The sequence below is a fragment of the Aplosporella prunicola genome, assembly GCF_010093885.1.
Source record: "Aplosporella prunicola CBS 121167 unplaced genomic scaffold K452scaffold_25, whole genome shotgun sequence".
Classification (NCBI taxonomy): Eukaryota; Fungi; Ascomycota; class Dothideomycetes; order Botryosphaeriales; family Aplosporellaceae; genus Aplosporella; species Aplosporella prunicola.
Genome location: NW_022983553.1, coordinates 489,252 through 510,361, shown reverse-complemented (window position 1 = coordinate 510,361; position 21,110 = coordinate 489,252). Strand labels below are relative to the sequence as shown.

General features: G+C 53.7%; 8 protein-coding genes across 8 annotated transcripts; 4 read left to right on the top strand and 4 right to left on the bottom strand.

Moving 5' to 3' along the window:
- Positions 1–701: 701 nt before the first annotated feature.
- Positions 702–2,671, bottom strand: K452DRAFT_234977 (uncharacterized protein; the record flags this gene model as incomplete). The annotated part of the gene is made up of 7 exons (XM_033537400.1): positions 702–935; positions 1,004–1,245; positions 1,299–1,773; positions 1,822–2,033; positions 2,088–2,192; positions 2,231–2,377; positions 2,428–2,671. The coding sequence occupies 7 exons, from the start codon at positions 2,669–2,671 to the stop codon at positions 702–704; spliced, it is 1,659 nt and encodes a 552-aa protein (XP_033393874.1).
- A 2,922-nt stretch (positions 2,672–5,593) lies between these two features.
- Positions 5,594–5,969, bottom strand: K452DRAFT_198778 (uncharacterized protein; the record flags this gene model as incomplete). The annotated part of the gene is made up of 2 exons (XM_033535998.1): positions 5,594–5,863; positions 5,919–5,969. Coding segments are annotated over 2 exons (321 nt in total), but the record flags the coding sequence as incomplete, so codon positions are not given.
- Positions 5,970–6,178: 209 nt separating this feature from the next.
- Positions 6,179–7,027, bottom strand: K452DRAFT_95894 (uncharacterized protein). Its single transcript, XM_033547356.1, has 2 exons — positions 6,619–7,027; positions 6,179–6,539 (listed from the first exon to the last, which is right to left on the bottom strand). Exons 1-2 carry the CDS (start codon positions 6,824–6,826, stop codon positions 6,283–6,285), a joined length of 465 nt encoding a protein of 154 aa, XP_033393872.1. The 5' UTR covers positions 6,827–7,027; the 3' UTR covers positions 6,179–6,282.
- A 1,234-nt stretch (positions 7,028–8,261) lies between these two features.
- K452DRAFT_235045 (uncharacterized protein) lies at positions 8,262–8,510 on the top strand (the record flags this gene model as incomplete). Its single annotated transcript, XM_033537402.1, has 1 exon — positions 8,262–8,510. One exon carries the CDS (start codon positions 8,262–8,264, stop codon positions 8,508–8,510), a length of 249 nt encoding a protein of 82 aa, XP_033393871.1.
- A 1,212-nt stretch (positions 8,511–9,722) lies between these two features.
- Positions 9,723–11,763, bottom strand: K452DRAFT_257063 (uncharacterized protein). Its single transcript, XM_033538421.1, has 6 exons — positions 11,632–11,763; positions 11,458–11,572; positions 11,353–11,406; positions 11,105–11,297; positions 10,746–11,005; positions 9,723–10,700 (listed from the first exon to the last, which is right to left on the bottom strand). Exons 1-6 carry the CDS (start codon positions 11,651–11,653, stop codon positions 9,818–9,820), a joined length of 1,527 nt encoding a protein of 508 aa, XP_033393870.1. The 5' UTR covers positions 11,654–11,763; the 3' UTR covers positions 9,723–9,817.
- Positions 11,764–12,056: 293 nt separating this feature from the next.
- On the top strand, positions 12,057–13,886 carry K452DRAFT_361612 (uncharacterized protein). The gene is made up of 2 exons (XM_033546434.1): positions 12,057–12,265; positions 12,320–13,886. Exons 1-2 carry the CDS (start codon positions 12,143–12,145, stop codon positions 13,832–13,834), a joined length of 1,638 nt encoding a protein of 545 aa, XP_033393869.1. The 5' UTR covers positions 12,057–12,142; the 3' UTR covers positions 13,835–13,886.
- Positions 13,887–14,004: 118 nt separating this feature from the next.
- K452DRAFT_301516 (uncharacterized protein) lies at positions 14,005–15,213 on the top strand (the record flags this gene model as incomplete). The annotated part of the gene is made up of 2 exons (XM_033542451.1): positions 14,005–14,236; positions 14,288–15,213. 2 exons carry the CDS (start codon positions 14,005–14,007, stop codon positions 15,211–15,213), a joined length of 1,158 nt encoding a protein of 385 aa, XP_033393868.1.
- Positions 15,214–15,834: 621 nt separating this feature from the next.
- K452DRAFT_301515 (uncharacterized protein) lies at positions 15,835–17,585 on the top strand (the record flags this gene model as incomplete). The annotated part of the gene is made up of 2 exons (XM_033542450.1): positions 15,835–17,056; positions 17,116–17,585. The coding sequence occupies 2 exons, from the start codon at positions 15,835–15,837 to the stop codon at positions 17,583–17,585; spliced, it is 1,692 nt and encodes a 563-aa protein (XP_033393867.1).
- Positions 17,586–21,110: the final 3,525 nt, after the last annotated feature.

The window sequence follows — 21,110 nt, the reverse complement described above, 5'->3', positions numbered from 1 at the left end:
GTCGCGCTCAGCGGCGTAACAAATATGCAGATGCGTGTTTTCGAGCTTTGAAGCGGGAAATACATAGCTGCTCAGGGCTGTTACGAGTTATTGGTATCCCCTCCTGCACGACACAAGCAGGCGCACCGCCCTCTAGAGGGACTTTCCTACCTACCTACCTACCTAGTTGTATGCAGCCACTGCAGCACAGACAGTGCACAAAGCAGCAAGACGGCGCGCTGCACTCCTGCCTCCAAGCGTTCGTGCATACGTACGTACCCGACCCCCAACCCTCTGCAGACTACCACAGAATCAGCGAATCAACATCACTTCCAGCAGCATCAACACCAAGCAAGTAAGGTGTATGTAAGCAATGCGTAAAATCTTGTCATAGCGTATCCTCGTGATCATAACTCTATAGCGGTGCGAGAAGAAGGCCGCCAAATCAACAAACGCCCTCTGCACAGCTGCCTCTAAAGAACCGGGCGAGGCCAATCCAGCAACTTTCCAGCGCGCGGGCAGTCCAAGCCCCCAACCCGCGCTCCATCGCGTACTTCATAGCACGACTAGAACTTCCATGTCGAGGAACCCAGACCGCCTTGTCGTCGTCGTCGCCGACAAACCCCCGCCCCCCTCGTCCTTATCGTACAGTATCGTACATCACGCGCCCTCCTCTCGCAGCGACATCAACAAACACCCCCACCCACACACACACGCGCGCTCTACCAAATCGTGAAATAGCTCGAGAAGCGGCGCCATATGGGCTGCTTGTAGTAAGCGGCGAGCTCCTCGATATCGCTCTCGGTGAGGGGCCGACGCCCGGAAACGAGGTCGACGGTGCGCACGTCGCGGAACTCGGTCCTGTAGATGAGCTTGTAGCCGATGGTGCTGGTGATGATGAGGATGAGGCCAAGGACGTATTGGAAGAAGGAGGAGACGGAGACGCCGTCGCCGTTCTGGGGACACGTTGTTAGTACAGGCGTTTTAGGTGGGGTTAGGGTTTGGTTTCGCATGGATGGCTTACCAGAGGGAAGAGACCGATGTAGATGCAGGCGGCGGTCAGGAACGCGCAGCCCGCGGCGAGCACGCCGAGAGTGACGTTGTAGAAGCTGGCGGACCAGGCGTAGACCTGGTCGAAGAGGGGGTCGTTCTGCGCCTTGAGCGCGGCGCGGAACCGCCACGACGTGATGACCAGCACGATCCAGATGGAGAAGAAGGACGACGAGGTGATGGACGTGAACCACGTGAAGACTTCAACACCGCCGCCTGTTGTTTTGTTAGTCCTTGTTCGATATAAGCTGCAATAGCGGGGCACTTACTGCTCAGGTTGAGATAGGTGAGGATGACGGCCGCAACGCTGGTCACGAACAGACTCCACCTCGGCCTTCCGTGGGCATCGACAGTGGCCATGAACTTGAATACGAGGCCCTGGGCCGCCAAGCTGCGCAGGGTTCTAGACGCAATGTAGACACTCTCGCAGGCAATGGCAGTGACGCCGACCATGATGACACCGTTGAGGAAGTCGGGAAGGCCATCGATACCGGCGTCCTTCATGGCGATGATGAAAGGCGAGGCGGCAGCTCCTCCGCCACCGTACAGGCGGGGGTCGTTCTCGGGCACGAGCAGCGAGATCCACATGATGGACAACATGTAGATGATGAACATGCGGCCAGTGACCATCTTGCAGGCGCGGGCCATCGATAGACGCGGGAACATGGCCTCTCCTCCCATGATACCGATGAAGACTTGGTCACCGTATGCCCAGCAGGCCAACATCATCGCTTGAGCAATACCCTTCAGAAGTTAGTGGGCGTTAATTAACTTTGCAAAGTTAAAACTTACAGCAAAGCCGTTCTTGAACTTAACGTAGTCCCTCCAGGTCTCGCCAGTGTGAACCTTTCCGGTGGGACCACCGCCGGCCATGATGGCAATGGACGAGAAGAAGATGGTGAGGAAAGCCGTGACCTTGACGAGGGACGTGCAGTATTCAAACCAAGCAAAAGCCTTGCTGGGCAGGAAGAACAGTCCAAAGGTGATAACAAGGAAAAGGGTAACTGCGCACAGGTTAGAGGCTGGCGATAACAATCATGATGAGGATGGGTACATACGCCAGACAGCCTCGTGGACAGAGCCACCGGCCCAGTAGTTGATCAAAACCGTGAACATGGTAGCTTCGGCTCCGATGACAGCAGTCCAGCCAATAAGGAGGTTAGCTAACGATCCACGTGCTTTCGCTAGTTCAGTAACTTACCAAGCCACTCTGCGAAGCCGGCGGCGAAAGCCAATGAAGGGTCGACGAATCTGTCGGCGTACTCAAAGAGGTTACCAGAGACAGGGAACGCAATGGTCATCTCAGTGAGGAGCTGAAGAACGCAGTAGACAAGGATCGCCACGAAGCCTGCATACTGTCAGTAAAGACCCAATAGATCTCTTGAGACGACGACATACCATAACCGAAAACAAAACCTGCCGGGCCTGCAGACTCAAGACCGCGGCCCGTGGTGATGAAGAGACCGCTACCGATACTTCCTCCCAGGGCAATGACTTGCATCTTGCGCGGAGAGAAGATACCCTGGTACTCGGTCTGGGTGGTACGTGGAATGAAGTCCACCTCCCCCTTGGACTCGTATGTCGGAACATCGTCCGTGTGGAACTCCAGAGAGCCCTTGGAGCGAACTGATTTGGTTGCCATGGTGGAGAAGGATGAGAGAGGTGAGGAGTGGAAGAATCAGAGCTCTGCGGGACCAAAATCTGGGGGGCAGCACGAGCAGATATCTAAAAGCTGTGGGGTCCGTGGCAAATTGACAGTGGTGTAACCAGAAGTAGGCAAGTAGGGGTTCGCACGGCCACGTTGATAGCGAGAAGAGCCGCTAGATCCTTCGTCGAAGGATCGGTTACCATCGGTGACAGCCCGTGGTCTGGATTCTCCATAGATAACGAGCTATCAGAATGTGGGGTTAGCCGACTCCGCACTGGGGTTTTGGTTGATCAGTGGAGCGCGTAATGAAACCGGAAGCGAGTCGAATCACAACCCAAGCCCTGCGCGCGAGGCTTATTTACCGCGAAAAAATTCCACTTCGCTGTCGGCTTCCATCGGACATGCAGGCTTCCCCGACATGCGAGCCGTCCCGACATGCGAGCTTTTCCATCAAAAATCTTCGACCGCAAGCCGCTTCGGCACCCTCCAGCGACAACGATGCCGGTAAAGCCATTATCCCGATAGGCTTTGGAGGAGTATGCCGCAAAGACCTGCTCCAGGCGCTCAGCTTGGCCGGTTAGTACGTACCACGTATACGTAAGGGTTTCCCTAGTGCCTTCTGTCTCAGATCTCGTCACATGATGCCGGCTTTGCTGATACGGGCGTGGTGTCTTTCAGTTTATTGATGTCACCGAGATCTCGATTACGAGTATCCGGAGAGAGGGCACAAACGTTCCCCATAAACATGACGGGCGCCGGTTCATCCTAGAAAGGCTTATCGAGCTTGCAACGTCCCGTCTGTCCCACCGGTGCCTGTCACTCGATCAGATGGCGCAACCGTTCCGCCAGTTGCCGAACCTTGGCTACAAGAATTGTGATCGTAGGCACGATTGGCGCATTGGTATTTCAGCCATCACGATCAGAATCTCATTACTGACCTCATGGGCTTGAAGAAGGAACTTACCAGTTGACTAATTGTCGAAAAACCACACGGTGATTGGTGCAGGATCCAAATCATCCTTGAGGAAGGGAAACCGTCTGCCTTACTTCTACGCCAAGTTCATTTTAAAGGAGGCGGTGCAGCCCGATGAAGTAGTGGGCGTAAGGATCCGAGGAGTGAGCGGGCTGTCCATCTAGTGTAGAGATCTCGAGATATGACTTCATATGGCAGCTGATATGCTCATGCGTAGCGAAAACTCCTCTTTTTGTTCGACATAAAACGGCTGATCGCTAATAAGAAGTAACTATGCAATCAAGTCCGCATCGGCCAGCGTATCAGCGAATGAATGTCGTCTGCTAGGTCACTGTAATGCCGCTATCGAACCATGAAAATGTTCAATTGCCGCGTTCGATCTGAGATGACGTGGATGCCGGCGACGTAGCGATGTCATCACCTTGTGAAAAAGCATACCACGCAGACTTGACCGTGGAGTATTTATTCGAGCAAATTCTCGAATTGTTTCCATTGAACTTGGTGCGACAAATTTTGACTGACAACTGATAGAACCTACACCTGACGTAAGTACACCGAAGTTCCAAAACATTGAACAAGCAAAACTGCAGGTATTCAAGTCGCACAAACAACACTGCAAGCATCAAATGTGCTTTGCTTTAGAACAATCAAAAGCTTTCCAAAAAGATGCAGATCAGATATATGCATACTCACGTCATGTGACAGTTTACGAAGAAGAACCGGGAAATAGGGTGTGGCGAAGATACACCACGCAAAATAAGCTCTTGGAGGCGGACACCAAGAACGGGAGGATGGAAGAGAAAATAGGCTTACGCCCTTCGGACGTAAGGGTGACACCCACAGGGATAAACACCGGGTCCCAGATCGTGTCCCCAAAAATCATCGGAGAAGCCGCCGACCGCCATGTAGATCACACAGGGAATGTTCAGGCCAGATTGGTTTCGCTGAAGCCGCCTATGATTGTACTGTCCTACGGACGAGATGGAAGTTGAGCGCAGAAAACGAACGCGACTCGATCTCTCGTTGCTCATCAGATATGGTTAAAGATTCCTTTCCACGCCGCGCTTGCGTCTGTGACGCTCCTAGGCCGTATGCAAGTCAATTTTTCATCAATACGAAAGGTAGATTTTTCCACCTTCCCAACACCCAACGCCAGCACTGCCTCGGAGACAACCCCGAAGGATGAAGGAGACAAGCCAGCCGAAAACTCCAGGAGAGACAACGCAGCTTGCGACGGCATGTTTGTTTGTTTTGTTCTTGATGCCCAAGGGGTATTTATGGGCGCGGTATGTTTTGCGGTAATATCGCACGCGTAATCGTGGTCATAACTCCATATCCCTGAATATCTACCCGTGACAGGTGACTGGCACAAGCTGTGAAACCATCGATACCGCGTAGCGAATCGGTGATTCGCCTGGCTTGATGGGAAGCAAAACTGCGATCAGCCGCGGCAAAAGAAAGTCAAGGACCAAACTATGATGATCCCCGTATCTTGCCTCAGCTCCCCGATGCTTCGGATGAATCAGGAGCACCGTCTTCGGTCATGACGCCGTCACATTCTTTAGGTGTATCAGAGTCTTCTATTTGTAACGGCGGAATCATTCTGGCAGGCTCTGTCGTGTCGGTAGTTATTGATCCGGACGATGGAAAGCGCAGATGAGTAGATAAAGCAGCCGTATCGGATGTGTCAGATGCTTGTCTCGAAAGCGTGTAAGTAGCAGTCCTGAAGGACAAAAAGGTCAGTTCGCCCAATGTACCGTTTGACATTTGACATTTGCATGTGCCACATACGAGCTTTCTGCTGCGGAGGTGGAGTGCCACGACGATGGACCATCCAGCCTCGGAGGAGATGTACTTGTGCTGCGATCGGCCACGCCTATCAATTTTGCAATTGGCGGTAGCGAGACCGTGTCGGCGCTGGGGGGACCTTTTGTATCCATGGCTTGAAGCAACAGCTGCCCCTCTCTGACTGTGTTCAGGACGGTTTCAGGGTCGGGAGACGACCTGATCAGTTGCAGCAGCGTTCTCGCGTCCGACTCAGACGCCGACTGAAGCAAATCGTATAACTCGGTAAAAGTCGACAAACGCTGTTCCAGCATTTCATTTCTTCGCTTGAGAGCCGAGGTCCTTGTTTCTTCTGCGCTAGCGGTCTCGTAGGAACAATCGGTAAGTCTTCTTACGCAAGCAGAGCACTTGGGCCGGACGCCATCGCACTGTTGAGGTCAGCGTCGCGGTCGCGGGGTCGAGTGGAAAGAAGCTTCGGCTGACCTTGGACTTGCGTCTCTGGCAAGCGGTGCAGGCGGCGTTGATGATCTGGCGGGCGGTGGAGGAGCGTGAGGACGAGGTGTTGGACGATGACGTTTCGGAGGTATAATTGGAGGCGGACGGCGGAGCTGGAAGGACGGGACGGTAGTTGGAGCTCATGTTCGTAGCAAGTCGGCAGGCATTGCGCTGTGATGGGTGTCAACGCATTGCGCTCATGGCAAAAGTTATTTTCCTGCCAGGCGAGAGGGGAAAAGCCCAAGCTGTGCCCCCGGGCGAGCAAAGGCAAACCGTATTAATGATAGAGGGCTAAGGGAGGCACGGAGGGTCCCACAGCCTTGGCAGGCTCGGAATCGGACTCGGGCTCCGGCTATAATGACGTGTGGCTAGTGGAATGTCGACGGCGCCGGACGCTCCTCCGGGACAGGGGTCCCCACGTGCCCACCGCAATGAGATGCCCGATCGCCAGTATGGCCTGTCTCAGGACCGCATCTGTACATAAGCGTGAGCCTTTTCTCTCAAACTCGTCCTTGCTCCTCGTCCCAAACCTGCGCAACTCCGCGGCCCCGTCATCACCGGCCTGGCCTGGACAGGCGAACGTTTGAACTCCCCATCGCCACCAGAGCACTTCTTCGCCTCGCCATCCTGCCATCCTGATTCGAAGCCGCCGCTTCATGTCCCTCCTGGCCGTCATTGCCACCGGCACATAGGTGGACATACCGTACAACGCCCACACGGATCCGCCGTCCGTCCAACTGGAACTGCTGCGAGCTTCTAGGCGTCGATTGCCGGCCTCTCACACCACCGAACAAAGATTGTCCCGGGATTCCTGGAAACAAGAGCGATGACGATTCAATGAAAGGCCAAACAAGGTGGCAATGACCTAGCACCTCGGTACTTGTAGACGGCGCCATTTCCCGGCCCCCGTGTCATCCGGGAGCTGAGTCCGTATCCGCGACGTCGAACGCCGTCTACTCTCCCAGCATATGTAATCCGGATCCAGGGAAGTTGCTGCTGTCAACACGCCAAAAACGGGCCTGGGCTTTGACGCGCACTCCCCGACGGTCTGGAGAGTTGGTCCAGATCTCCAAGGGTGTTGTAAGCTCTTTGAACTTTTTTCCTGTCTTATTTCCTGGGGCCTCCTGCATTGTTTTTCTCTTTCCTCTGACACCCGAATTTCATTGTCTCCATCTAACTCTGGAACCATATTGTCTGACTTTGGGCCAATGTATTCGTTGTCGGAACATCAACACCTCCGCCGGTGGCCTCCTCAAACGTCACCACCATTTGATTCGCACGATATATCTTAGCGAACTATGTCCGTCGGTCTCTTCCCGCAATCGCAACGGCGGTGGGGCCTCTCGGCGAGGATGATCGAGGCTGGTTCCGAAGCCCGTGGGCTGTTCCCGTCGACGAGGAGGTCTAAACAGGGAGTTTCTGCGGACGGGACGGTGAGGCTGGGGTGCAAGAGCGCTGCAGACGGATCAGTGGGGTCGTGTATACGTGCACCTGGGGCGCGCTGGCTCGCGGCGGTACGGTCCAGAAGAAAAGCGGTCATGAAGTTTGTTGTGGCGAAAATCCCGGAGTTATCTCCAAGGAGGCCTTTGTTGGCCAATCACGTGAGGGGGATGGTGAGTGACCCTTCCCTTTGCAACAGAGACACGCAATTCAGGTCCACCGGGCAATTATCATCAGTCGAAAAGCGGAGGATGCAACGGCCTCCGAGGCTACGTTCCTGTCAAACGTGCCACATACGCCCACGTTCGGCTTATAATCCCGAACCAATTGGAGATCCAAATTGATTTAGCGCTACGGGAGCTGCTTGCGCCCAAATGCCAAGCAGATCGTGCCGAAAACACCATCGGGAGCATGCAGATCCATTCTGGGGAACAACTTTTGCCGTTCCTTTTTTTTTTTTTTTCCCTATGTAACATGCGTAGTCACACCCGCTTGGCTTCTCGTGTCCAACTTTGCGTTGCACTTCAGCCGTGTGTCTCTCACAACGATGGGGTAGTCTCGGTGAAAGCAAAGGCAAGCATCACGGTGAGGTGTGTCCAATCGTAAGCAGCCGCAGCATGACGACTTCCCATCTCGTCCAAGGAAGCTGCAGGTCATAGTGGTATCCAATTGGCTCAAACTTGCGTCACACGGCTGATAAATAGCTCTCTTTACCCCGCTGTCCCTCCTCAGCCCAACCAACGTCTCGAAAACACCAAGCTCTCAGTGAGTGCAAAGCATAACAGCATAGTTCACGGCAAAGCTCACAACTACACACTACTTCAATCCAACTGTTCAAACAAACCATTCGATCAAACCATTCAATCGAACCATAACCACACACTACTCAACATGCTTCGCACAACTATCCTCACCGCCTGCGTCCTCACTCTCGCAGGCACCGCCTCCGCCGGCCCCGTCGGCTACGGCATTTGCCAAGCAGGATGCGCCGGCGTAGTCATGGCTTGCTATACAGCGGCAGGCTTCACCTGGGGTGCGACGCTGGGCGCCAGCGCTCCGCCCACCATCATCGCATGCAACACTGCGTTTGGATCATGTCAGGCGGCGTGTGCTGCTATATTGCTGGCGCCAACTCCGTGAACGCAGACAGGAACGCTGGACATTCGGCAACGGCGCTGGAATCTGGTTTCGATGCTTGTTTGCGCGACTGGAATAACTGCTTAGGGGTTCGTGCGATGGAGTTTCCTTTTGACGACTTTTTTGCTGGGTGAGGTCGTGCGCTGGACTTCTCTTTATGACGACTTATTTGCTCGATTCCGTTAGAAGTGGGGTTTGTATGGGATGCTGGAAACCCCTTACCCTTCACTTTGAAATTGAATTAAGGCGTTTATGAGCTAAAGGCATCAGTCGTGCTCAACGAATATCAGTGTCTGGCAACGAGTCTTTTGCGAACTATGGTAGCACAAATACACACCCCATTTAACTCAACACAAATCTACCCGACAGTAGCTGATATCTTGGGAGTGAAGATCGGCTGAATACAGAAATTGCGATAAATCTATCCCTAACCTACGCCTACAAGAAACTGTATGCGCTACGGCAGCACCAAAGGCAGCCACGCCACCAAGAGATTGAAAACAACGAAACCAACACCAAAAACCACCACAACCTCACCAAACAAAACCAAAACAAAAAACAAAAAAGAAGTCCATGAGCACGCCCGAGCCAAAAACCCGATAGATTTCATCCCCCAGAACCTTGTCTGTTCTAACACCACACACTACTACTCCTACTCACTCAAACCGCAGAACCCGTTTCCCACAACACCATGTACGTCTGTCTTTGCAGGACTAGGACTAGCATCTCGAGACCAATGCGCCTCGCTGATACGTAAGATCACTAGGAGTAGGTGCTTAGCTACCGACTTGGCTGCTATCAGAGTTTCAATATCACACCTGTTGAACTGCGCAAGTATGGAGAGTAGAGGATGTTGAACCTCTAACTTAACCGCTCGAAATGATAGTCCTTACACAAAGGTGCCGAGTCGTTGGGTCCTTGCGCAATAAGACGGGATGGGACGCTCGCATCATGACTGACCCTGGGTCAGCACGTGCGGCTCAACGGCAGCGGGATGGATGCGGCTGCGTGAGCGGCCTGCAGAGGTAAGGCATCATCGGCCCGTGCTGGCGGTGTTTTTAAAGTTCTCGAGGTCACTTGAACGGGAAAGGGGAGTTGCAGTCAGATACGATATTTTCGATGACGGTTCTGAGTGTCGTTGTGGATAAACACTGCGTGGTGAGATGGATGATGTCGTTGGAGATAATCGTCACCCCTGCCTCTCTCGTTTGCAACATCGCCACCAACACTGCTCTCTATCATAATTAGCTACTTTTTGTTCCACAGACTGCAGGCCAGCTACCAGCTACCCCAGGTACATCTAATCCAAACTAATCTCTATGCTCATGCCTCGCCTCCCGAATAAACGGACTCCTATCTCTAATAGTTCTCCCATAGAAAATCAGCACGACAGGCGCCAAACTCAACAACAGCGCCAAAAACGCCAACAGGGTGCTCGCCCAACGAAAGTCCAGGTTCGTGTACATGCTCATCTCCGCCAGCGGCAAAAAGGCCGCGAACATGTTCTCGCCAAACGCGACGGCCCCGAGCACCGACGCGGCGTACTTTTCATACGCGTCTTCCACGTAGCAACTGACGGCGTTGACGACGATGAAAATGCCGATGCCGACAAGCCCGAGGCCGATCGTCGGCCCCATCCAGTGCACGAACCCGTACGACGTCCATGCGTAAACGAAGAAGCCTCCTGCGAGCCCGATGAAGCTGCCCGGGATGGCGAGGTAGAGCCGCGCTTCGGGTATGTAGCGACCAGGCTCCTCGGTGTTGCGAGCCGCGGACTTGTAGTACCAGTTGTTGGCAGGCAGCTGCATGACGAAGCCGATGGTGACGCCAATGACAAGGGCTAATTGCACGTAGCCTGTCTGTGGCGCGGTGAAGTCGTACAGCTCCGTGTAGACCTGAGCGACGGACTGGGTGAAGAGAAGGGCATTGCCGAAGCAAAAGGCTGACCACAGCGTGAACGAAAACACAACGTACTCGGTGCAGAGCATATACACCGGACGGCCAACGGCTTCCCATATCAAAGCTTTCAAGCCGGGGTGGTCAAGCTCGCTTTGCGCATAGACGGGCTTGCCTGTTGCGGCACGGATTTGGCGTGCTTTACGCTGGAGGATGACTGTACTGCGAGTCTCAGGGATTACTAAGTATGCCACTGGAAAGAAAGAGCCGTAGATGATGAGTTGGATATAGAATATCCTAAACTGGTTAGCACTCGACATTAAAGACCATGGGAATACACACCATCTCCAATGTAAATGTTGAATGATTACACCACCTATAGCCGGGCCAATCATAATTCCCGCTTCGTATGCCCAGATATACATGGCCACCGGGATGCTTCTTGCCCGTTCGCCTTTCCAGATATCACTGATGATGCCACCAATGATGTTCTCCAGGATGCCCGCAAACCCGCCAGAGAAGACGCGGGTGACGATCAGTGTCGCATAGTTTTGGGCAACCGCTTGCGGGATGATGAAGATGAAAAATATAATATAAGACAGCTATCATGGTCAGCGTAAGTAGAGTACTCAAAAGAGTGGTGAATGGGCTGAGCATTGACGGGGGTAATTGTCCAAGAACAACAAAAAATGGAAGCCTACCATATACCCCGGTCTGACACCAAAAGTCTCCATCAGCGGTAGGCCAACTAGAGGCACGAGACCCGCTGACACCGTCCAGGCTGTGATAGGCCAATACGAGTTTGCGAAATTCGCATCACTGACTTTAAAGTATTCGTTCATTGGTTCGACGGCAGCTGTCATAGCGGTGCTCTGGATGCCAACGATGAACGTACTGTTTGATAGGTCAGAACGGTCCGCATCCTTTCAGGCTTGGGCTATGAACGTACACGAAGCAGCCAAAGCAAGTAATGAGCCATTTGCGACCATTCGGCCAATTAAACCTGTCTTGGTCAGAAATGCTAATATGTATAGTTTAAAAAACGACAACATACGGGTCTGCAGGGTCGTCAGGGCCTTCCCAACCGACGATATCTCTCTCCCTCTCTTCCGAGTCTCTGCTTCCTTCTTTGCTCGGGGCCTCCAAGCCCAAGGCGGCCTCGGCGTTGTCTAAAGTAGCAATGAATCAGTCGGTGATGACGACGCCAAGACTTTGACGGGAAACTGACTTTCAAGGACAGGCACTCGCATCTCGAGTTGACTTGCGGCTCGTTGAAAAGGCAACAGGGGACCAACGAGGCTCAAGTGCAGGAGGCATGCTTAAATTTAACATGACGACCCTCACCGGCAGCCGGGTTTCCTGCAGACGATTGCGTAAAGGAAAGAGGGTGTTTGGCGGTCGGACAGCGGGAGATGCACGGGCGGTGGGAGAGGTGAAGTCGTGATTGGCCGGACGAGCAAGGGCGTCGTAAAATCAAAGTGTAAGTTCCCGCGTGAGTCAGCATGAAGAGGCTCTTTTGGCCGCACGAATCAACGCCCGGATTCTTTTGCCCTGTTGGGTCGCCATCGGACTTTGACGGGGCTAAGGATTGGTTCAGGGTTCCAAAAAGTCCATCGCGTTTTCTTTTCGCCCATCCTCTACGGAGTACCTTCTTGCCAACCCACTTCCTCACCATACGTCAATTATTGCTGCATCGCCCCGCGGGGCGCTTTCCCTTCTCTTTCTTTGCTCGCACCATCATGTCTCAGCCCGACCAAGCGCCGCTGGCGCCCGCAAAGCCTAAACTCCATGGCCGCGCATTCTACGAGAGCATCGGCAGCCCCAAGCTTGTCCTTGCGCCCATGGTCGATCAGTCTGAATTCGTACTTTTCCCCGCATGGCCTGTGCCGCTTCATAGGTACTAACAGACCAAGTAGGCATGGCGATTGTTAAGTCGTTCCTTCCTCCCAGCCGACCGCCAGCCCGATCTCGTCGCATACACGCCCATGTTCCACTCGCGCATGTTCCATGAAGTGCCCAAGTACCGCGATGCCAGCTTCCAGCCTCTACACCACACGATTCCTTCGCCACCGGACGAGATTCATCTCAGGCAATTCACAGCCGCCGATGCGCACCTAGACGGGAACCCACTGATGGACCGGCCTCTTTTCGTTCAATTCTGTTCCAATACCCCCGATGATTTCCTCGCGGCCGCGAAGCATGCGGCGCCGTTTTGCGACGCCGTGGATTTGAACCTGGGCTGTCCGCAGGGTATCGCGAGGAGAGGACACTACGGATCTTTTCTGCAGGAGGACTGGGACCTCATACACAGCATGATCAAGAAGTTGCACGAGGAACTGTCGATACCGGTCACGGCCAAGATGCGGGTGCTGGAGACAAGGGAAAAGACGCTCGAGTACGCCAAAACAATTCTGTCAGCTGGCGCGAGTGTGCTCGCCGTTCATGGACGGCAGAGGCATCAAAAAGGACATGAAACGGGCTTGGCGGATTGGAACACGATAAAATATCTACGGGACAACCTGCCGCCGGAGACGGTGCTCTTCGCCAACGGCAACATCCTTCAACACAACGATATCGCGGCATGTTTGGAAGCAACTGGCGCGGATGGTGTAATGAGTGCAGAAGGCAACCTGCACGATCCTACAATTTTCGCCGGACCACCACCCGAAGGCCAAGAAACCAGGGAATACTGGAAGGGCAGAGATGGCAAGGGCGGTTACAGGATGGATGCGGTCTTTCGCCGGTACATCGACATTATATATAAACATGTCTTCAAGCAAGAACCGCCAGCGAGAAAGCCTCTTTTCTTACCTTCGGATCCGGATGTGGCTGAGGAGGAGAGCACCGATGGTGAACCGCCAAGCAAGAGACAGAAAGTCAAGGAGGAGAAGGGCAAGGCGGAAAAGGGCAAGGCGGAAAAGGTCGTTAACCCGAACCTGACCGCTATGCAGGCGCATTTGTTCCGCATGTTGCGTCCGCTTGTTTCGAAGCATACAAATGTTCGCGACGCTCTGGCTAGATGCCGGACGGGCGACATTGCCGCATTTGAAAACGTCCTGCAATTGACCGAAGCTGCGGTACGACAAGGGTTGATCGAGTACGAAAGCAATCCCGCGGCCTTCGAGGAGGCCAGTGAAGCCGTGGATACCACGAAAGAACTCGACCCGTACGAGAGCTCTGTTGCTGCCGTGCAAAGATGCAAGCGCCCGTGGTTCATTTGTCAAGCCTATGTGCGGCCGCTGCCCAAGGAAGCAGTGGCCAAGGGTAGCCTTACGTTGAGCAAAAAGCAGAAAGCGAAACTAGAGAAGGAAGAGGAAGAGATGAAGAAGGCGGGTGTGCAACCAAATGGACATATCGAAAAGGTGGAGGCGGTGGTAGACGGGAAGACGGAGAGCGCGGAGATAGCAAAAGAAGGCATGGTTTGCGGTTGATCTGGTGAAACGATAAACCATCGCTTAGTCAAATAATGTATCTTCAGTTACCATTTTTTTGACTCGCAACATCGCGACCGTCTCGACCCGCGTGGATGCTTGAGAGATAAAGTCCGCTTTGCTTTCCTCGTTCCGCTTGCCATGCTACGAGGATCTTGACCGGCCCCAACATGGCAGCCACGGCTCTGCGCAGCGCGCGGCGTCTGAATGCCCTCGGTGGCAACCAACTTCTCGTGCGACGGCTCACCACCGCTGTCGCCGCCACGAGTCGCCGAGAGGCCATCAGACAAGCCAAGCCATTTTCCGATTTCCTGACCGATAACTTTGATCGCCAGCATGACTACTTGCGCATCAGCGTCACGGAGCGCTGCAACTTGCGCTGCCTCTACTGCATGCCCGAAGGTATGCACGTCTCCTGCCACCAGCCGCAACCCGCGCTAACAACATGTGTAGAAGGAGTGCCTCTGTCGCCGCCCGACCACCTTCTCTCGACGCCAGAAATAGTCTACCTCTCATCCCTCTTCGTCTCCGAAGGCGTCAGCAAAATCCGATTGACGGGTGGCGAACCCACCGTGCGCCGCGACATCGTCCCGCTCATGCAATCGATCGGCTCTCTGCGCTCGCAAGGACTCCGCGAATTGGCGCTGACCACGAATGGCATATCACTTTGGCGGAAACTGGACAGCATGGTCGAGGCCGGGTTGACGGGCGTAAACCTGAGTCTGGATACGCTGGACCCATTCCAGTTCCAGATCATGACGCGGCGCAAAGGATTCGACGCAGTGATGAAGAGCATTGACCGGATACTGGAGATGAACAAACTAGGCGCGGGGGTCAAGCTCAAGATCAATTGCGTCGTGATGCGCGGCTTGAACGACCGGGAGATTCTGCCGTTTGTGGAACTCGGGCGGGAAAAAGACATCGAGGTCCGCTTCATCGAGTACATGCCGTTCGACGGCAACAAGTGGAGCCAGAACAAGATGCTGTCGTATTCCGAGATGTTGGACATTATCCGCGCGAAGTACCCGACATTGAGGCAGGTCAAAGGACACAAAAACGACACGAGCAAGACTTGGGAAATTCCTGGCTTCGTCGGCAAGATTGGTTTCATCACGAGCATGACGCACAATTTCTGTGGGACTTGCAACAGGCTGCGGATCACCAGCGATGGAAATCTCAAGGTGTGCTTGTTCGGCAATGCCGAGGTCTCGCTCAGAGACATTTTGCGGAAGAGCGGCGAGGAAGGAATGTCAGCTGAGCAACAAAACGAGCTACTTGAAGTCATTGGCGCTGCAGTCAAGCGGAAAAAGGAGAAGCACGCCGGAATGGGCGAGTTGGAAAACATGAAAAACAGGCCGATGATATTGATTGGTGGGTGATTGAACGCTCCCTGGGTGTAAATGAAGCGATTGTCAACACTGCTTGGCGAGTCAACTATCCGCTCATTCAAAATGTGGAGCAATCGTGCCATCTGTGCCTGTTCGCAAACGGCCAACTAACCGGCTCTCACAGACAACCATCTTACCAGCTTCAGATCTTCATTCGACAATTCGCCTTTGCATTCCCGGGTCCCGACGCACCTGTTGCACCCGCCTGTTCTCACTCAGTTGCGGCACTTTTCCTCTTCGTCTACTCGTGAAGACAGAGGAGGTCGGAGTTCTAAAGCGGTAAAAAAGGCGGGAGGATTTGCGGCCTTCACTAAAATGATGAACAAGAATCCACGAGCCCTCTCAGAGTTACAAAAGAACTCACAACCCCAACCCCCACTTTCCAAAGAAGAAAGGAAGAGAATGGCTTTTCTGCATCGTTACAAAGTTGATCCCGTGTCTAATTATTATCAGGTGCTAATGGATATGAGTCCTGAGGCATTTGATGAGTATAAGCAAAGGCGGGTAGAAGAAAAGCTAGGGAGGATGAGGGAAAAACAGAAACAGAAGAGTGAAAAGAATAAAGAGAAGAACCAAAAGAAGAAAGAGAGAAAGGAGCAGAGAATGATGGAAATGGAAAAAGAAAAGGAGAATGACTTGGAAGAAGAAAGAAAAAAACTGGAAGAATGGGAAAAACTGCAAAAATGGTCGAAAGAATATACGGACGCGTATTGGAAGAAAGAAAAGGAAGAAACGGGAAAAGGACTGGAAGAATTTGAGAAAGAATTTCTGAAAGAGGAACCGGAAGAAGAACATACGAACGAGAAGTTACCGACGTCCGAAGGTGGGTTGGAGGGAATGGAAAGGGGTAGAGAGACTATCAACACCAACGCACCGCTTGGTAGTGCTGGGGCCGATAGGATTAATGCCACGTCGGCATCCGATCAGCCTGGGACCGAGGATAGCAGTGCCGGGGTCGACAGGACTAATGCCCCGTCGGCATCCGATCAGCCTGAGACCGAGGATAGCAAAGTCGCATCGACGTCTAGCCAGCCTAAAACCGACGAGATGAAAGCATCCGGTTCGAGAGGTGTCCTCACCCACGTCAACTCCAGTGGTAAAGCTCACATGGTGTCGGTCAGCGGAAAGCAGGTGACGAAGCGAGTAGCTATCTCGGTGGCGAAAGTACGTTTCAGTAACCCGGACCCTGTTGAAGCGATAGCGCAAGACACGTTAAGGAAAGGGGATGTACTGGCCACAGCACGCACGGCAGGCATCATGGCCAGCAAGAAATGCAGCGAGCTGATCCCGCTGTGCCACCCCATCATGCTCACCAACGTCACGGTTGACTGCGAACTCTTCCAGGGCTCGAAGCAATTCCCTCACGGAGGCGTCGCCATCAGGGCGTTGGCCGAAACGCTCGGTACCACAGGCGTCGAGATGGAGGCCTTGACGTCGGCGCAGGTGGCAGCCATGACGGTCTACGATATGTGCAAGGCCGTCGACAAGCACATGGAGCTTACGTCCGGACGCGTCGTCCTCAAGACTGGCGGCAAGAGCGGGGATTGGTGCGAGCTTGAGTGGTTATGCGAGCATGCAGGCGTCGTCGGTGGTATAGGCTCGGCCAAGAGTTTTGTGACGGCGCAGGACGCGCTGAAAGCGCTTGGGTTTCACCGTGAAGTGGTGCGGACGTTGCTCAAGCCATTCATGGCGCACACGATTGTGACGCCCGAGCGGAGAAACAGAGGCGCGCTTACCATGCAGGATATTTATCAACAAGCTGGCGAGGGCAACGACGCCTCATACTTGATCAACCATTTCCTCGGGAACCACCCAGGGGGACAGAAGAAGAAGGGTGAGCAAAAGTGTAAGTAGCATTGGGAAGACAGTCGGGATTTGCTAACAATGGGACAGAGAAAACGATTAGAGGATTGCCAGTACCTTTGACACCTCCGGCCACAATCACCGAACCAAAAGCGCAATCGAAAGCATTCTTGGACCAACTCCGCGAGTTAGATTTTAGGATGGCCAAAGAAATCGTGAGGGAGGGGACGAAGGAATACAGACGCCAGCAGGTGGAGCATAAGAAGCGGCTGGCGCTGTTCAGGAGGAAACGTCCGCCAAGCGAGCCTGAACAGTTTGAGCTCTGGAAGCAGACGGATAAGAATTTCAAGCTCAGGGGTTTGTACTTTCATGACTTGGCGCTGTTTTGGTTGAAGGTCAATAAAGGTTTCAAAGCCGAGCATCCAATGGATGCCGAGTGGCCAATGGATGCCGAGTGGCCAATGGATGCCAGGCGGCCAAGGGATGCCAGGCGGCCAAGGGATGTCGAGCGGCCAAGGGATGCCGGGCGGCCAAGGGATGCCTTCGGGTATCTGGACTAGGCCTGTTGGTAGATTAGGCGGTTTTGCGGGGGGATTAGGTAGGTGCCAATTTTTTGGTTTGGTTTTGTATTTGTCGGATGTACTTATCAGATATACTCAGGGCTGTAGTCAATCAATTGATTCGAGGGGTTGCCTCACAATGTTAATGTTACTAAGCTATTGACAGTGAACTAAATTCGGGACTGAGCTTTTGATATCAAACAGGTGTTCTTGTTACCCCTTTCACATAGATCAAGACAAGGTATCTAACACACCGATCCAACACAAAGCAACCAACCAGCACCAACCCAGCATCAGCTCGCAGCAGCAGCACCATTAGCAGCAACAGGACTCCCAGTACTCAACTCCACAACCTCAGCACCACCACACTCCGAGCCCGCCAGTTCAACATCTTGGACCGCCCATACCCGGCCTCGAGCTCGTGCTGCCCGCCATCACCCTCCATCTCTGCGCGCTCGGCCTGCTGGCCCGGCTCGCTGCATGCGGTGTCGTTGAAGATCGTGATGCGCGTTGCGGTTGCTGGGGTGGTTGTGTGGAGGAGGAGGGAAAAGAAGCGAAGGAGAGGCAGCGCCATCGCGGTGCGGCGCGTGGGTGTGTTGTGCGTGCTCACTGCGTGTTCGGGTCTCGCTGGCTAGCACTGCTGGACTGAGACAGAGAGAAAAGGAGAGCGCAGGCTAAGTCTCTGTAAGAATCCGGAGTTGGAGTTGCGCGCGCGTGGGCTTCCGAGTGGGGACTTACATCTCAGAGGGAAGTGGATGGAAGTACCTAGTGGCGTGAGACAAGGGCATGGCGAGGGAGGGGAAGCAGACTGCATAAGACAAACTGTGCTATAGAGAGGAGGGAGGGGAGCCGTGGCTGGCCGTCGGCTTGTTGGGGCAGGGGTGTATGGAGCAGAGCTGTGATCAGCGACAGAGGCGTCAGTGAGAGGATAGCGTGCATGCGACGGCTACCCCTTTGTTTGAAATCCGTATTTCAACAAGATATATAAGAAACAACGATTCTTCTGGACATGGCATCTGCAGTAGAGCGAGCGTATCGTCTGTGACTAAAGTTCATCTATCATCGTGCGGAAAGGTGGAAAGTTGAGAACAACCATTCGGCGTTGGGAAGCGCCTTACGCGCATCTCCGTCCTCGTGTTTGGTGGCCCTGCCCCGCTTCATAAGACGCCGCTTGCTTCTTTGCCTTGTTGTTGAATGTGGCTTGCGGGGTTTTAGAGTGGCGGTTTATAGATGGATGCATTTCCATCAGCCTCAGCCGAACACAAGATCTGCTGTGTTGCGATGCACGTTATCTGCTGTCTGGGGTATATGGTTTAGACTGAGAAGCGGGGAGGGGTTCGTGGTGATGGGATATGTGCCTAATTACTTGACGCAAGGCTATAATGTATCGACGGTATACTGAGAACTTAAAATAACCATAGCATAGGCATGTTGATGGCTGGACGGGCTCGAGGAGCTGTGGTGCTGGCCAGGCCCACATTGCGTACGAGAACACAACACGTTGACGCCGGGCGTGAAGAGGCAGACGACTGTGAGGAGGCGGCTGCGAATTTGCGCGTCGATTGTGAATGAGCTTTGTTTATTGTTTGCTGTTCGGGTTTTTGTGCGTGTTTGGTGCTTGCTGACGCTGATTGCTGAAAGCTACCGCCCTGTTCGCCACACCTTCCACATCTATACATCTATCCCAGCCACAATACCAAAAGCCACTGCTGCCACGCCGGCGAGTCGTGCTCGGAAGACGAGGGCCTGCATCCACGCAGCAGCACTGGCGGTGGATGCTCTCGCGATGCTGCACTTTGGTGTTGCACTTCGCTCTTTCTGATGTCGTTGCGTTCTTTTTGTGCTGGAACATTGTTTTTTCTTTGAATAAAAAATCTCATGGTAGCGGATTGTTCGGTATATATATGCCGTTCGTCCGTGATTAAGGAGAGTAAATAGTATCATTCAGTGATTACTTTGCGGTTGTAGATGCGTCGCTGAGACCTGTGGTGGTGTTTTGGGGTTAAACAGGAGGCTCGCAAGTAAGTTTTGTCCTGTGTGGTTTCTGTTAGAGAACTGAAGGCTTTTTGGTGTGGAGACCTAGCTGTGTGTTTTTTCGTGGCTTGTTATTGTTTTCTTGTTTCTCGAGTCGTGATGGTATGTCCACTACGCAGACGACTCGCGAAGCAATGGGAAGAGGGATTCGGAGACTGATAGAGTGTATATTTGACAGAGACCAGAAAGCTTGGCTGGCTTCGTGTTCCCCTATCCCTATACCGCCCTCGTCTTCATCTTCGCTGTCTTCAAACTTTGTCGGTGGTCCTCGTTTCTGTCTCCTCGTCTGGGACGTGTGAACGGTGATTGTCATTCCCATTTTCTGTGTCCCATGATGCAGATAGGTCACAATAGCGGTGCAGTGAAGACGGCATGTTGGTGGTTTTCCCAGGCCGAAACGTAATCACTGACGGGTTCCCACAGGCGGACGTACTCGAAAGGCTTGGAAGTTGCAAACCAGTATTCCTCGGCTACTCTGAGGTCCGAGGCAGGTCGTCTTGGACTCGCTCCAATCGACATGCTCCGAGAATCAGGCACACGGGAAAGAGTGACAGCCTCCCTGCACCCGCGTGAGATACCGCTCTGTCCCCAAGCAACGCAACTCAGAAATTCAGGAGTCCACGGCTGTCGCGCCTCCCTGCTCTTGCATGGAGTGAGGCATTTGCAGCACCGGGCCAATTGCACAACAAATCCGCTCAAGGTTCCCTGGCACGCCTGGGCAAGCGGCCCATCATGCGAAAACACGCCCGGGCCTGAAACGAGCCATTGTTTTCCAGAATCACACCTCGGGCAGCCGATTGTGGCGAAGCGCTTGAAAAAGTGAGACACGGGAGCGGGAAAGGCAGCAGGCATGAAGCGACACAGGGCGCGAGTTGGCAGGGCCAGTGGACCGAAGAAGCAGAGCCGAGTAGCGGTATGCCGGGGAGGGTTGCCCGATGTGAGTCGGGAGGGCGAGTCAGACGGTCAAGCATAAACGCGGAGTTCGATGAAGCGAAGGGATCAGCGGCGGAGTTGCCGTGAAGAAACAAACATTCCACTGTTTCGGCGTTGGCGCGTTTGAAGGGCGGGGCCGCCAAGCACTGCCAAGTCTGGGCGGACAGGGCCCCCGGTTTCGCGGAGGCGCGACTTGGCGCGCGCTTGGGGCGAGCTCCGGAGATGATTCTCTCTCTCTCTCTTCCGCCAAGCTGCTCGGCGCTGCGCTGGCGGGCCCCTGGTACCCCGATTACAGGGCCCCCGTTAAGGTTGCTTTCATGCTTCTCTTGGGCCTTGCGATCAGGAAAAGATCAGCTTGAGCATACGCAACACGCAAGAACAGTCAAGATCATCGTCGCTGCACGACGTCTACTCTTACTCAAGCTCAAGAATTTATCTATCGACTGTTTCTCGACTGCAACAATGTGCTCGTCTTCGACAATGTGATGCCAAGTAGCATAGATGAGCTCTCCTGGCTCTAGAACCGAGGGCCCGTGTTTCTCGCGGTTTCGAAGTACG